A 13,983-nucleotide genomic window follows, 5' to 3' on the forward strand; every position below is an offset into this window, starting at 1 on the left:
ATCTACGAGCAACGATAGATATCGAACAGCCATGTACGCATTCGCATTCGTATTCGCATTCGTATTCGCATTCGCATTCGTATTCGCATTCGCATTCGCATTCGCATTCGCATTCGCATTCGCATTCGAATTCGCATTTTCGTTCGATCTCGAGACTAGCATAGTTCGTTTCTGCCCCAACGACACGAAGCGTGTATTCTTTCTCCATTTTCCTGTATCTAAAATAGATAGCTGATCCTATAGTATAATCGACGAACGCAACGATTTTTTGTTGAAAATTTTACTTGTTCCGTTCTCTCGATTGTAAAACGAGTTTAGGAAAGTTAAACGCGGATTAGTGAAGGTAGTGGATATTATTGTAGTATGCGGTAACTGTATTTATTTCTCCGTCGCGCATACACCATGTATGTACAAATCTCGTTTCTGCCTAGTGCGCGATGTTCCACGGTGATATATGTGCGCGAGTACGTCCAACTGCCACGCCTACCGACACTACGGTTTAATTGAGTAATCGAGTACCCTCGCGACGATGCCTGAACCGGGAGGAGAGTCACTTCCAACCCTCCCCGATCTCGTTCCCACCAACCACTCTCACCCCCTCCTTTGTTCTCTCTTCCCCGTTGCGTAGCTTTGTTCATGAATATTTAAAAAAAGAAAACAATAAAACCGATCTTCCTATTCAAAACCTTTAATCACGAAATCGTGCTTACTCAAAACGAGCTATTCAGATGCGTTCCTTTCAGATCTTTCTCCATTAATTCCTCGAATTACAGACGAATTACAGTCGAATAACAGTCGAATAACAGTCGAATAACAGTCGAATAACAGTCGAATTACAGTCGAATTACAGTTCTTCGTAGGAAACACGTACCAGGAAGCGTCGATTGTTCGGCCTTAGTTTGTAAGCTGAAAGCAACGAAAGGAAAAAGAGAGAAATGCGAGAAGGATGTCCGAAGGTAGTAGAGACCGGTCGAAGAGAAAAAGCGAAAGAAGGCAAATGTCGAGTGTAAGACCGAGGAGGAGCGTACGGCGTGAGTTACACCGTTCGTCCGGTTTAGGGGAATCAGAGACTCGATACGACACGAACCAGACAGAAACAATGCAATTTAAATGGTAAGCGAACGGGCCACGGGTACCGTATAGGTAGGTATATATATACACCCTACGTAACGCGTATTTTACCAAGATACAGTGTGCGCGTTAACGGGATTTCGTGAATTCAAATGCGACAGTTAAATCGAATCTGCTGCACTCGTGTATTCGTTGTAGGTGTCTCCCGACGGATAGGAAAAAATCGGTCAAAGGTATCGAGCTCTTGAGCGCGAAAATGAAAACTGAAAAGAAGAAAGAAGCAGGTGAAAAGATGCGTAGACGCAAAAGTAGATATAAAGTAGAGTACAGGCTCGTTTGTAGATAGTCCGAGAGGTCTCGGTGGCCGGGAGTGCCGGTTTTACGCTGCAAAGATTTCTATGATTCGGTAATTATTAAGAAGGCGCGAAGAAAAGTGAGGCAAAGCGCTAGTTTATTAATTATTGCGAGCGATACGCACCGGAACGTATCGGAAAGGAACACAACGAAACGAAAACAAGTCTTACCGTTTCTCCTCGAATATATTCGTACACGTAAATACCTAGATGCACATACGTTACGCATAGATAGGTCTTATACCGTTCGACTAGAAGGCAAGTTTGACCATCCGCCGATGGTTGTCTATCGGATAGTAGTCGCACGGGGGAACGAACGCCGCACGCTCGCGTCTATTTATATCGAATCCGTGGGCATACCGGACCAGACTGGCGCGTCGCAGCGACTCTGGTCCGCCGACAATTCCTGCGACAACATATAGTAGGCAGTTTCAACCGCCCGAAGCCCAGGATAAACTTATCACGTTGCCGACTCAAATTCGCCAAGATTACAACGCAGAGAACGCCTTCTCCGTCCCAAGTGACGCGGAAGGTCGATCTTGAGCTTTTCCTTCCAAAGATCTTTCTTTGGTGTTCCAGCTGTACCCTTGGTGAAATTTACGGCCAAGGAACTGTATACGTATGCTGTTTCGCATACCTGCGAATTATTATCTTTTGCCCGAATTTGTCTAAATTTTCTGCTACGTTTTACCAAAAAGTCTTGCGCTTCGTTTGTTTCAACGAAACCGAAAAGTCGGCGAACACGGGGACAAAAGTGAGCCGAAATACAAGGATGGGTCGACCGCGGTCGTTCGTAGATGCTTGGTTTAGCTAGAAATTTATCGACTGCTCGACAAGACGTTTCGAACTAACTCCAGGAAGGGAAGAAATCTCCTGAATGTGAACGAGTTCCAACGACGCCAATTCGTCGTTCCTCATCGTTTAAGAAATAGATCGATTATATAGTAATTGTTCCCCTCTGTACAGTTTACGTTTCAAAGTACCGATCGGCAAATCCACCCGACCGTGCTCTGCTTAATAATCGGTGTTTCGTTTTTGTAGCGGTATAGACTCTGTTCGCAGTCCGTTGCTCTTTAAGTCGGCGTATCCGACATCCATTTGCGAATCGAAAAACATGAAATAAGGACACACGGAGAGGGCAAACGAAAGAAGAATATCATCGATACGGAAGAGTTGTGCAATAGGTGTGTATATTTGGGGCGGTATGTGTCTCTAGTATGTACCGAAGCAGGCTATCTACGATTACTATCCTTCAACGTACCGGACATTTCTAGCGAACGAATTAAGAACAAAGTTTCGTAGTTCGTCCACGCGTGTATGTACGCCGAGTAGAGATTTAGCGATTAAAATCGTTGAAAGAGGTTGTTTTGGTATCAATCGGGATTTCGTATCGGACAAATGATAATATTGCTGTCGCGAAGAGGATATCCTATTTTACGTGGAAAAAGGCAGATTTTTCTCGCGTTCGCATAAAGAGGGTCCTCACCGTTAGAGAGACGAACTAGAAATAAATATTAGCCGCTCAAAACGGGTCCGGTAAAACGTAGTAAAGTTTCCCTTCTCTGAACGAGAACACGAAGAATAATGTTCGTAGAACGAAGGAAGGTTTTGTACTCGGACTGGATCGAAATTTGAGAGCCACTCGATAAACGTACGAACTACACAGAGCTAGTTTTGCGCCTACCTTTGTATGGATTCGCGATCGACCACCCGTATACGGATATAGTGCTCTCCGTATAGTTATATACAAGCGGCGGTCAGCTCGGCTAAAACTCGCGGCAAGGCAAGGTAAGGTAAGGCAAGGCAAGGCAAGGCAAGGCAAGGCAAGGCAAGGCAAGGCAAGGCAAGGCATCGAGCGGCCAAGCGTGCAACATGTAAGCATGCCAACGTACACCCATACGGAGATATTCCTGTGGGCATTTGCATTCAATGCTCTTACCTACCGAGCGAGTATCCCTTCTACGTAGCCACTGTCGCCGCTGCGCCACTGCTTTTCGCCCTTTCTAACCGGTCCTTGTACCATTGTGTTTATTTATGCACTTTAATTATATCGAATATGGTACTGAGAACACTAACGCTCTCTCTTATGCGCGTGAGCCTCTACACACACACACGAACACACACGCGTCTCTTATCAATACTGCATCGAATCGATTCGACTGGAACCACGATGCATGTACATATATAGTATGCATGTACTTGGTTCTCCGTTGCAAAAGAAGAATCGAGTTCTTACGTTTAATCGTCGAACCTTGCAGAGTTTTCTCTCTTTTGCGTCAAATGTTTGTTATACATATTGCATCGCAAATGCTCGAACACGTGTAAAAGCACTACCAATACTTGCGTAAAAGTTAGAAATCCGTATTGTACGATTTACATTGCGATCAAATTTCCGAGTTTATTTCCATTGATATCGATACGATTCGCGCGATATCGCAACGCAAAGTTAGATAGGCAATGGAAGATTTCTGTCGGACCAGTACGATCGGACATGCGATAAACTGCAACTGTTTGCGACGGTACGAAGCGGAAAGTGTATTGCCAGAGGTGAAACAGCACTACCTACGTATACGTTTACTCGAGCGCACCTAGTTTTTGATAAGTCTGTATTATCTAACGACAGACTCTGCAAAGAGTGGTTGTCCACATGGCAAGGCACAGTGTGCCACAAAATGTGTTGCGATCGTTGGAGCCATTTGCGTCATATACCAGCATATTTTATCCATCTTACGACGAGAGAGCTACCCCGTTTTTCAAGGACTCGTCTCGCGCAGATGGTGCTACTCCCGCACGGTCTAACAGCCATAGTCGTTTGTCTCGTCCATACACGCGTAGCACGAAGGGTGTACGCTCGCGGCGCGCCTGCTGCTCTCATTAGTTGGTTCCTGCGGCTCGCGAAAACCCCCGGGGGGGTCTACGGCCGACAAGGGTGAGAATGGTAAAAAAGACGAAAGGGGCGAGACGGGAGATCCAAGAACCCTTCAATTCTTTCGCTCCAGATCTAGCGTCCGTTAATTGGAGGTTGTTTGACTACGCACCAGCTTCCCCCTATTCCTCCTTTTCAAGCCCCCACTTTTTTCGCCCCATCACGCCCCCCCTTCCCCTCCCTCCCCCGATCCACGATTTTCAAGTACTAGTCGTCGTTGTCGTCGTCGTCGTCGTCGTCGTCGTCGTCGTCGTCGTCGTCGTCGACAGCGTCTTGTTGAAAGAGAAAATCAGTCCTAGATTAAGCTGCTTATGTTATTTCGTTGGTAGGATAGCGATGCGACGACGAGCGTCGAAGAAAGTGAACCATTTGTCAATCGTGTGTAAATACGCGTGTTCGAGAAAGGAAACGTTTCACGTCGATTTCGGATCTTTTGTTTGACGACAGTTCGTCTGTTTCCGTCAAGTACGCGTATCCAAGTGGAAAAGTTGAACGGCTCCATGTTTCAGGATTCGAAATTTCTTTCGCAAAAGATACGACGAAAAACCGTTCGCGCCCTACCGCACGAGCGTTGAACCGTGTTTGCACGACGCTAACGATGAGCAAACAGAGCGGAACGGCTAAGCCGATACACTGCCTAGTCGCGTGACTCATCATTCGGCCGGAGACCGATGAGACGAAAGAAACAAAACTGGGAAGAATTTGCTCGTTCTGCTCCAAGATTTACCCTCGTTCTAATAACGAAATTCGCTCGACGACGAGTGAACGAGTAAAAATTCGAATTTTATTCGTTCGGTCGACGATCGCTACGTTGTGCGTTTCGAAGAAACAAGAAAACCTGCTCTTTGTTACGCGTACCGAGAAACTTTCGAATAAAATTGTACCTTTATTACGAACACGGAGATAGGGAAAACATCTCGCAAAAACTGCTAACGCGAGAGAGACTGCGATGGCAGAATGGGGAACGAGATTGGAAAAGAATAGGCACAAAGAGGACGAAAACGACACTTTCGTTCTTCTTATTTCGAGAGAAGCACCGCTGGTGAAACGAATGTCCAATTTCCAGTGTTTCATCAATTTGCCAACAACAGTGGTCGATGCCGTATTTCCATTTCCATAGAGGTTCCATAGATCTATCTGTAACTTTAAACGCACGTTTGTTTCGAACGGGAGACAAGATCGATCTTCGATGCCCAAGAAGCGTTAGCAAAAGCAAAGAGTTTGTTACGTTTACACCCAACGACGCAAAGAACACGCTACAACGGTGTACAAATACATATACGTGTGTGTGTGTATATATACATATATTATTTTTCAAAGACGTTTATCGATCTGGTTTTTTCGCAGTGCTGAGGGATGAATTTCGAGCGGAACCGCAAAACACCAGAGTCGCAGCTGGAGAAACCGCTTTACTGGAGTGCGGACCACCCCGAGGGCATCCGGAGCCAACTTTGTACTGGAAAAGGAACGGTCACATGATAGACTTGGATGCTACAAAACGGTATTCCGAATTTGTTTCCACGTACTCGATTTTCCAACGTTTCGGTATCGCGTCGACTAGCGTTGCACTCGTTTCCTGTTTGTTCAATGTCTGGTTGGTGGTTGGTAGTTAAGCAACGGTAACCTATCCGATACCGGGACTCGTATCGTCGACGTCTATCATCGAAAGGTATCTGCATTACGAGTTAAGAGTTTGCCCTCGTGATCGCGCAACAGAAATTCTCTTCCGCTACGTAGAATTACGTAGATCGATCGTAATTGGTTACACTTTCTAGAATCACTTTGGTCGACGTTGGAAATTTGATGATCTCCGATGTCAGACAAACGGACCAAGGAAAGTATCAGTGCGTCGCCGAGAACATGGTAGGCGTGAAAGAATCCGCGGTAGCAACTTTAACGGTTCACGGTAAGAGACTTTTGTTAATCGTGCGCACACGAGTACGTTGCACGGAAAGAAGCGCACGGAGGTATACGTTTGATCGTTTCGTTTGTTTATTTCCATTCAGTGAAACCTTTCTTCTTATCGACTCCCGCGAATCAAACAATCTTGACGGATCAAACGGCAGAATTCGCCTGCCGCGTAGACGGCGATCCTCCACCCGAGATACTTTGGCGACGAAACGATGGGAAAATGCCGATCGGGCGGGCGCACATCCTCGACGATAAGAGCTTGCGGATCGAGAAAGTGACGTCGCAGGATCAGGGCACGTACATTTGCGATGCTGAAAACGGTGTGGGTGCTATATCGGCGAGCGCAACTCTGACGGTACACTGTGAGTAAGAGTCGATATGATTTCGAGAAAACGGAAACCAGCAGCGTTTACCTACCTAGTAATTTACGTCGTAGATATACGTAGTCGCGCGCGTCTGCACGCGAGTAAGTAAGATTTCTAACGAACGAACGTTTCTTTTCAGCGAGACCGGTCTTCACCAATTTTCCGAAAGACGAGGTGGCCGGTATCGGATCGAACGTTTCCTTTTCCTGCGCGGCACGCGGCGCGCCGAAACCTTCCATCTTTTGGACCCGCGAAGGTTCTCAGGAACTAATGTTTCCCGGGAACGAGTATCAGGGACGTTACAAAATTACGAAGGACGGAAATCTGCGCATCAAGGGAGTCGTGGGAAAAGACGAGGGACACTACGTCTGCAGCGCGATCAGCCAAGCCGGTGCAAGCACGGCAACGGTTTTCCTTCAGGTAGTTGGCTACCCTACCTAGCGATTTTACGCAGTGTACCGCGTCTCGTGTACATCTCGTTCGAAAATGTGTAAATAAATAAGGGAAATCGACGCGTCTGTTCGAACAGGTGGCATCCGTCGAAGAGGCCCCACCGCCAATTATCGAATTGGGCGCGACGAATCAGACGTTGCCTCCGAAGGGTGAAACTTGGCTGCCGTGTCGCGCGTTCGGAAGACCCGTTCCAAAGATCCGCTGGTACAAGGACGAGCAACTGGTGCGAATCGATGCCGGAGATCGATTCGCGATTGCAAGTAACGGCACCCTTTCGATAAAAAATCTTCAATCGAGCGATAACGGAGTGTACAGTTGCGTCGCTTCCTCCGAGTCCGGGAACACATCGTGGACCGCGCGTTTGACGGTTAGCCCGGAAGCGAGTCGGCGCGTTATCGTGCCGGACGTATCCGCGCTACCGGAAAACCCGAGCAAACCGAGAATAGTGAACGCCACCGGGAACTCGATCACCCTTACCTGGAGTCCGGGTCACGAGGGCGCTAGCAAGATAATCGACTACACGGTCGAGTATTACGCTACGAATCCAAAAACTGGTTGGCTCGTTGCCGCGACGGGAATTGCCGACGATATCTATACCGTAAGCATACGTACACGCGACTTTGTCGTCGCCATCGACATCGTTGCCTCGTCATCGAATCCGTTTTCTTTCCAGGTAACCGATTTAAAGCCAGACACCAGTTACGCGTTTCTCGTCCGCGCTAGAAACGGTCAAGGTGTTTCGCTTCCCGGTCCCCTTTCGGACGTCGCGCGTACGACCAGCCTCGATCAACAGGCCTCGATCCCGCAGACCGAACTGATCCGAGCCAGAGATCGTCTCAACAGCGAGATTCTTTATTTGAAGGAGGTTCAACCTTTGACCAGTACCAGCGTAAAAATCATATGGGACGTGAGTACTTGCGAGTAGAATTCCATTCGCGATCGCAGAACTCCTCGGTGCGAGTCCTATCGTATCTCGGCCCTTTTCCTCGTTCTTTCAGATTCTCGGAGCCGCCGATTTGGTCGAAGGTCTCTATATAAGGTACCGTCAGGTTTCCGAGAAACCGGAGTACAGAATGGTCACGGTACTAAACGCCGGAGCAACGAGCTACGTTTTAACGAACCTAAACAAGTACACGCGATACGAGTTCTTTCTAGTTCCGTTTTTCAAAACCATCGAAGGTAGACCGAGCAACGTGAGATTGGCCACCACGTTGGAGGACGTACCCTCCGGCGCGCCCGAAAATGTTCACGTAGGCATGTTGAACGTCACCTCGGCGTTCGTTCGTTGGTCTCCGCCACCGAAGAACATGCAAAATGGCCAGTTGATCGAATACATGGTAAAAATTAGCGCAAACTTTCTATCGCGCGCGTATGCACACCCACTGTATTCTCCCGAGCGTATATTTATTTATATATATATATATATATATATATATATATATATATATATATCTTTATACTCCTTTCTAGATCCAAATCAAGGGCAACAGCAGCAACCAGGTTTTGGGTCAGATGTCTTTAAACGCGTCGATGACTTCGGTAATCATCAACACTTTCACGACCGGCGGTCTTTACACGGCGCGTGTCGCCGGATTAACGCGCGTAGGAATCGGCCCGTATTCCGCACCGACTGTCCTCAACATGGATCCGCGACAATTGACGCATTTGCCACCACGAACGGATCCGAGTCAAGGGAGTGCTTCCGTCATCGGGGAAACCTGGTTTCTGATAGTAATGATAACGGTCGTGTTGACCGTCGTCGTTGCCTTACTGGGGGCTTTTTACGTTCGACGAAGGCAAACTATGAGCAAACAGCTCGGCCATTTGAACGTACCGGTTGGCACAGCCAATGACATTTGTCAATTGAATAAGGACACTCTGTGGCTGGAACGCGGCTGGAGACCGAGCAACACCCTCCAGACCTCTGCCACGGACAAGGATTGCGAAACGAAGCTGCTCAGCAATCAGAATCAAATCGGTCTGCCACCCGGAATCGTCGCCATGACGGGCTCGGAATACGCCGAAGTGAATCTAACGACGTTTTACAACACGAGGAAACAGTTGCAAGCTCCGCCAGAACCGTACGCCACGACCACGCTTTGTATGCCCACTCGTAGCCCCGACTCGATCGAAACTAGCGGCCGTAAATCGAATTCGAGCGATTCGTGTCTCAAGCCCGACTACTCGAGTTTGGATTCGAATCTGGATCGTAACAAATCGACCGTTTCGCCGTGCAGCGACAACGCTAGCAGCGTCTACAACGACGATAACGCGGAAGCGCACAGAAGGACTCATCAGTACAGAATGCCGTTACCGAGTGAAAATCCACCACCAAATTGGTGCGATATGCTACCACTCCCGCCGGAACATCCTCCCTCGTTCGAGGGATCCCTCGGTTCCGTCAGAACACATACGCATTCCCATCAACACCAACACCAACATCAACATCAACCTCAACCTCAACCTCAACCTCAGCACCAATATCAGTATCACCATCATCATCATCATCATCGACAGCAACATCAACTTCAATATCAATATCAGAATCAAAATCAAAATCAAAATCAGAATCAACATCAACATCACTACCAACAGCAGCAGCAGCAGCAGCAGCAGCAGCAGCAGCAGCAGCAGCAGCAGCAGCAGCAGCAGCAGCAGCAACAACAACAACAACAACAACAACAACAACAACAACAACAACAACAGTATCAAACAGCTTTCAGTCCTCATCTTGGAAAAAGAAGCATCAATAGACAGAACGATTTAGACTTGATGACTGGTTCCGGATTAACTTTGGGGCTAGGTTTAGCTTTGAGTTCAAATTCGGGCTCCGGTTCTGGCTCCGGTTCCGGTTCCGGTTCCGGTTCCGGCTCGGGTTGCGGGTCTGGTCCCGGATCGGGAAATTCTCAAAGTCCACCGAGTCCACCGGTTAGAACAGCGAACAATTTGGGAGGTTCGGGAACAATTTGGAACGGTTCGAGCCAGCAACAGCAACAACAACAGCAGCAGCAACAACAGCAGCAGCAGCAACAACAACAACAACAACAACAACAACAAACGTTTGATGGTTCTGTTCAACAAACAGGTAACGTTCATCAACAGAGCAGGTACACGAGTTTACCTCCGCAGACAAATCCACCACCGGCATTACCCGCTCTACCGCAAGGATTCGATCGTTACGAGTACAAGACTAATCAAGAAAACGAATACGAGAGTGGTTCTCTTTTATACGGTCAACGTAACGGCTCACCGTTGGAAGACTACGATTCTACGTATTGTCGCGTAAACCAAGCAGACTCTCGCTCGGAACAATCGATCGCGAACGAGGACATCTATCGACGAAACGATCAAGATTTCGTTTACACAACGGAGAACGACGATTGGGATAGGAAATCTTGCGATTCGAACGCACATTCGGATATTTGTTGCTCCTGTTCCGAATCTAGTTGCCTTTATGAGAACGCGCTCGAGTACAACGAACAGTTTACCTCGACGTCGGCCAATTGTCTACACGATAAATCCAGATCTCGAAGCAGAAGCGGTAGAAGTCCACGTAGAAGAAATACTAGAACCTCTTCGCCCACCTACAGCATCGGCGATAGCAATTATTCTTGTATTCCCCCGAGACAATCCGGAAGTATCAGCTCGCAAGAAAGATCGAGATATAATCGCGGTAAAGGTCAGCACACCAATGTCGTCTTGTAATTGTTGACCGCTCGAGTGTCAGAGAAGCGGTCGCGAGAATCTATACGAAAAGTGCTAAGCAACGTTCGTTCGATTTCTTCGGCAGCTTCTTGGCGCTCAAACGAGTGAAATTTCTTTTCTCAATATTCTTTTTTCTCCTTTCTCTCTCTTTCCGCAGACAAAGTGCCTAGCTTCTCGAGAATCGGCGGTTATCCTCAACACAATTCCACGGGATCGAATACCGTCGGCAGTGCCGGCAGTCAAAGGTACAACAAGCTAAACAACGTCTTCGTCGGTGGTAGCAACTCGTCGAGTACTCCAGCGGAGTGTAGTCGGCCGGCCGACCTTTGCGATGGCTGATATCGTGATCCGCGGAAGCGGAGGATCGTCGCTGGTAAACCTCTATCGTCGAAATAACTTACTTCGATCGCAACGAATATAGCAGGAATGTTCTTGCGACCCTCGAATATCACGGACGTGTACGTACGAAAAACCGCATCTCTTTAAGGGTCGACAGGTCTTAGACATTTTCAACGTTGAACCGTTGATCTCGATTCCCGCCTTTCGTTTCACGTTTTCGAGCTATTTTCGCTCGATATTCCGAGTCTGGTCTTGTTCGCTTCCCTCCCCCTTTCTTTTTTCTTTCGAAGATGACGCATCATTGTTTCAACAATTTCGATGCGCGCGCGCGCGCGCACACACCACACACACACACACACGCGCGCGCGCGCGCGCGCGCGCGTTTCCTGACTTTTTACCGCGGGCTAACCGCGGGCTAACTACGATCCAATGTAACATTGATTTTCGACAGATTCTACGTTCGCGTCACCAAGTTCCGTACGTATTGCGTATGTATTGCTTTTTAACGATATAACGTTCCTAAACTATAAGTGAAAGTCTTAATGTTTATCGCATTAAGTGAAACAATTGACGGGCAATTCTCCTAAAACGCGCCCTTATAACGATACGTGCGATTAAGTATTTATATACTATAATAACGACTGCAGTGTAAGTAGTATTATCATATCGAAAAATTTTGTACAAGCTACATATGTCCTTTCCGTCAAGTTACGTCGCGAATACCGCGAATCTAGGAAACTACGTTGCCACGTAACGTTGACAAATTTCGTTCTCTACGAGAGCCAGCGCCAACGGAATTACGGCGGCTCGCCGATTAGTCCGATCGAATCGAAGATCCCGCTAATATTAGGAAGAAAAGGGACGACAGGTTAAGTAACAAGCGAGTCGAGTGAACGACACTCGCTATAATCGCTATAATCGCTCAAATTTGTTGTAATTAGTTTAACATTTTAAGGAAGAAGAACGAGGAAAGAAAATTGCCCGATTAGATCGGTACTAGCGAAACAGTAGTAGATCGATGGTTTCGAGTCAAGGAATGACGGAAGAAAGCACTGCCGTCGAAAGCACTGCCGTCAAAAACACTGCCGAAGGATTATGAATTTCGTAATATTACATAGAAGAATATAAAAATAAAACGATAAATTAAACTGTAAATCAGTCACCCGAGTAAAAGTTCGCAAACGAAATTGGTGAATCCGTAGCGTGTGTATAGATACAAGTGTAATCCATCCAGACAGACGAGAAGCGAAAAATCTAATTAATCGATAAGGGAGTTCGTTTTTGTAGCGTGTTTAGACTAGAACTCGAGTCGGTGAAGCATCATAGTCACGTAGAACATATATTTTAAGTAACATTCACCGTAACAATATCCAAACTATCTCCATATAGGTCTATTTGGACTGTACGCTGAATTTGCCAAACTTCATTCAAGTTTAACGACGTAAAAATGGCCGTTCTAGAAATACGTACATAGGTTCTTCGGGAGAGTGAATGCCCTCGCATCTGTATATATGTAGACTCGCGTATTTCAGATTTTCCACGGTACGGAAGAATGGTATGAATCGATAGTAGTTACTTGGATACCGAACGGTATTTTCGTTGTGCGAGAGAATCGCGAGAGAACCGCGAGAGAACCGCGAGAGAATCGCGAGAGAACCTTCACTTTACTTCACTTCACTTCACTTCACTTCACTTCACTTCACTTCACTTCACTTCACTTCACTTCAATTCAATTCAATTCACTTCACTTCAATTCACTTCACTTCACTTTACGCCGAACCATCCTACCAATTTGCGAGAAAAAAGTAATACGTTATTTTTATAGTTTCTCATCCTCGCACGATTGTTACGATGGTTCGAACCGTTTGTATCATACAACGCGTCGTAACTCCTCCAGGTTGAAGAAAAATAAAACTGCGCCCAAGTATTGATTTACACGCTAGTTCTTTCCCATAGCTTCGTTTTTATTTCTATCCGTACAAATCACCTGCCACCTCGCTCTCAATTCCACGCGTTAGCGTTATCGTTATCGTTATGGTTATGGTTATCGTCATCGTCATCGTCATCGTCATCGTCATCGTCATCGTCATCGTCATCGTCATCGTCATCGTCATCGTCATCGTCATCGTCATCGTCATCGTCATCGTCATCGTCATCGTCATCGTCATCGTCATCGTCATCGTCATCGTCATCGTCATCGTCATCGTCATCGTCATCGTCATCGTCATCGTCATCGTCATCGTCATCGTCATCGTCATCGTCATCGTCATCGTCATCGTCATCGTCATCGTCATCGTCATCGTCATCGTCATCGTCATCGTCATCGTCATCGTCATCGTCATCGTCATCGTCATCGTCATCGTCATCGTCATCGTCATCGTCATCGTCATCGTCATCGTCATCGTCATCGTCATCGTCATCGTCATCGTCAACGTCATCGTCATCGTTATCGTTATCGTTATCGTTCCAATCCTCCCATCTCTTACCCCCTACTGGCATCATCCGTAATTTCAATTATCCTCTATTCAACCACCCATCGAGAATTGGAACGGGGAACGGAGTGCAACGAGGAAATTATACATAACCCAGACTGATTCGTATTCGTAGAAATAGATTAAACGATCAATTTAATACTCGAATCGAGATAGATGGACAATTTTTTGTTCAACGATGGAGAACATTATCGATATCGTAGGGCTGTTGGAATAGTGGAACAACTGCGACACATTAATCGTCATATCATTAACTAACTTTCGAATCGAAAGATTTACGCCGATAAAACGTTCCGCACACTACGATTCGATAGATTTTAATTTTAATTGCATCTTTTAGCTCACAAGTCCGAGGAATCTGAACGCGA

The 13,983-nt window shown here is 46.8% G+C and overlaps 1 protein-coding gene across 4 annotated transcripts in view; it reads left to right on the forward strand.

Moving 5' to 3' along the window:
• The window catches only part of LOC143144997 (roundabout homolog 2), a 30,953-nt gene extending 17,776 nt beyond the window's left edge, over window positions 1-13,177 (forward strand). Inside the window, exons 1-10 of one of the 4 annotated variants that reach the window (XM_076307947.1) lie at window positions 2,527-2,608; window positions 5,698-5,851; window positions 6,126-6,256; window positions 6,357-6,623; window positions 6,766-7,046; window positions 7,156-7,677; window positions 7,753-7,986; window positions 8,078-8,416; window positions 8,550-10,758; window positions 10,942-13,177. In XM_076307947.1, coding sequence (XP_076164062.1) covers window positions 5,826-5,851; window positions 6,126-6,256; window positions 6,357-6,623; window positions 6,766-7,046; window positions 7,156-7,677; window positions 7,753-7,986; window positions 8,078-8,416; window positions 8,550-10,758; window positions 10,942-11,123 — 4,191 coding nt within the window. In that variant the 5' untranslated portion in view covers window positions 2,527-2,608; window positions 5,698-5,825 and the 3' untranslated portion in view covers window positions 11,124-13,177. Of the gene's footprint in view, window positions 1-2,526; window positions 2,609-3,020; window positions 3,299-5,697; window positions 5,852-5,873; window positions 6,020-6,125; window positions 6,257-6,356; window positions 6,624-6,765; window positions 7,047-7,155; window positions 7,678-7,752; window positions 7,987-8,077; window positions 8,417-8,549; window positions 10,759-10,941 lie in introns of those variants that run through there. The other 3 variants (XM_076307948.1, XM_076307946.1, XM_076307949.1) reach the window with 3 other exon arrangements.
• Window positions 13,178-13,983: the final 806 nt, after the last annotated feature.

Source organism: Ptiloglossa arizonensis, chromosome 3, assembly GCF_051014685.1.
Source record: "Ptiloglossa arizonensis isolate GNS036 chromosome 3, iyPtiAriz1_principal, whole genome shotgun sequence".
Taxonomy (NCBI): Eukaryota; Metazoa; Arthropoda; class Insecta; order Hymenoptera; family Colletidae; genus Ptiloglossa; species Ptiloglossa arizonensis.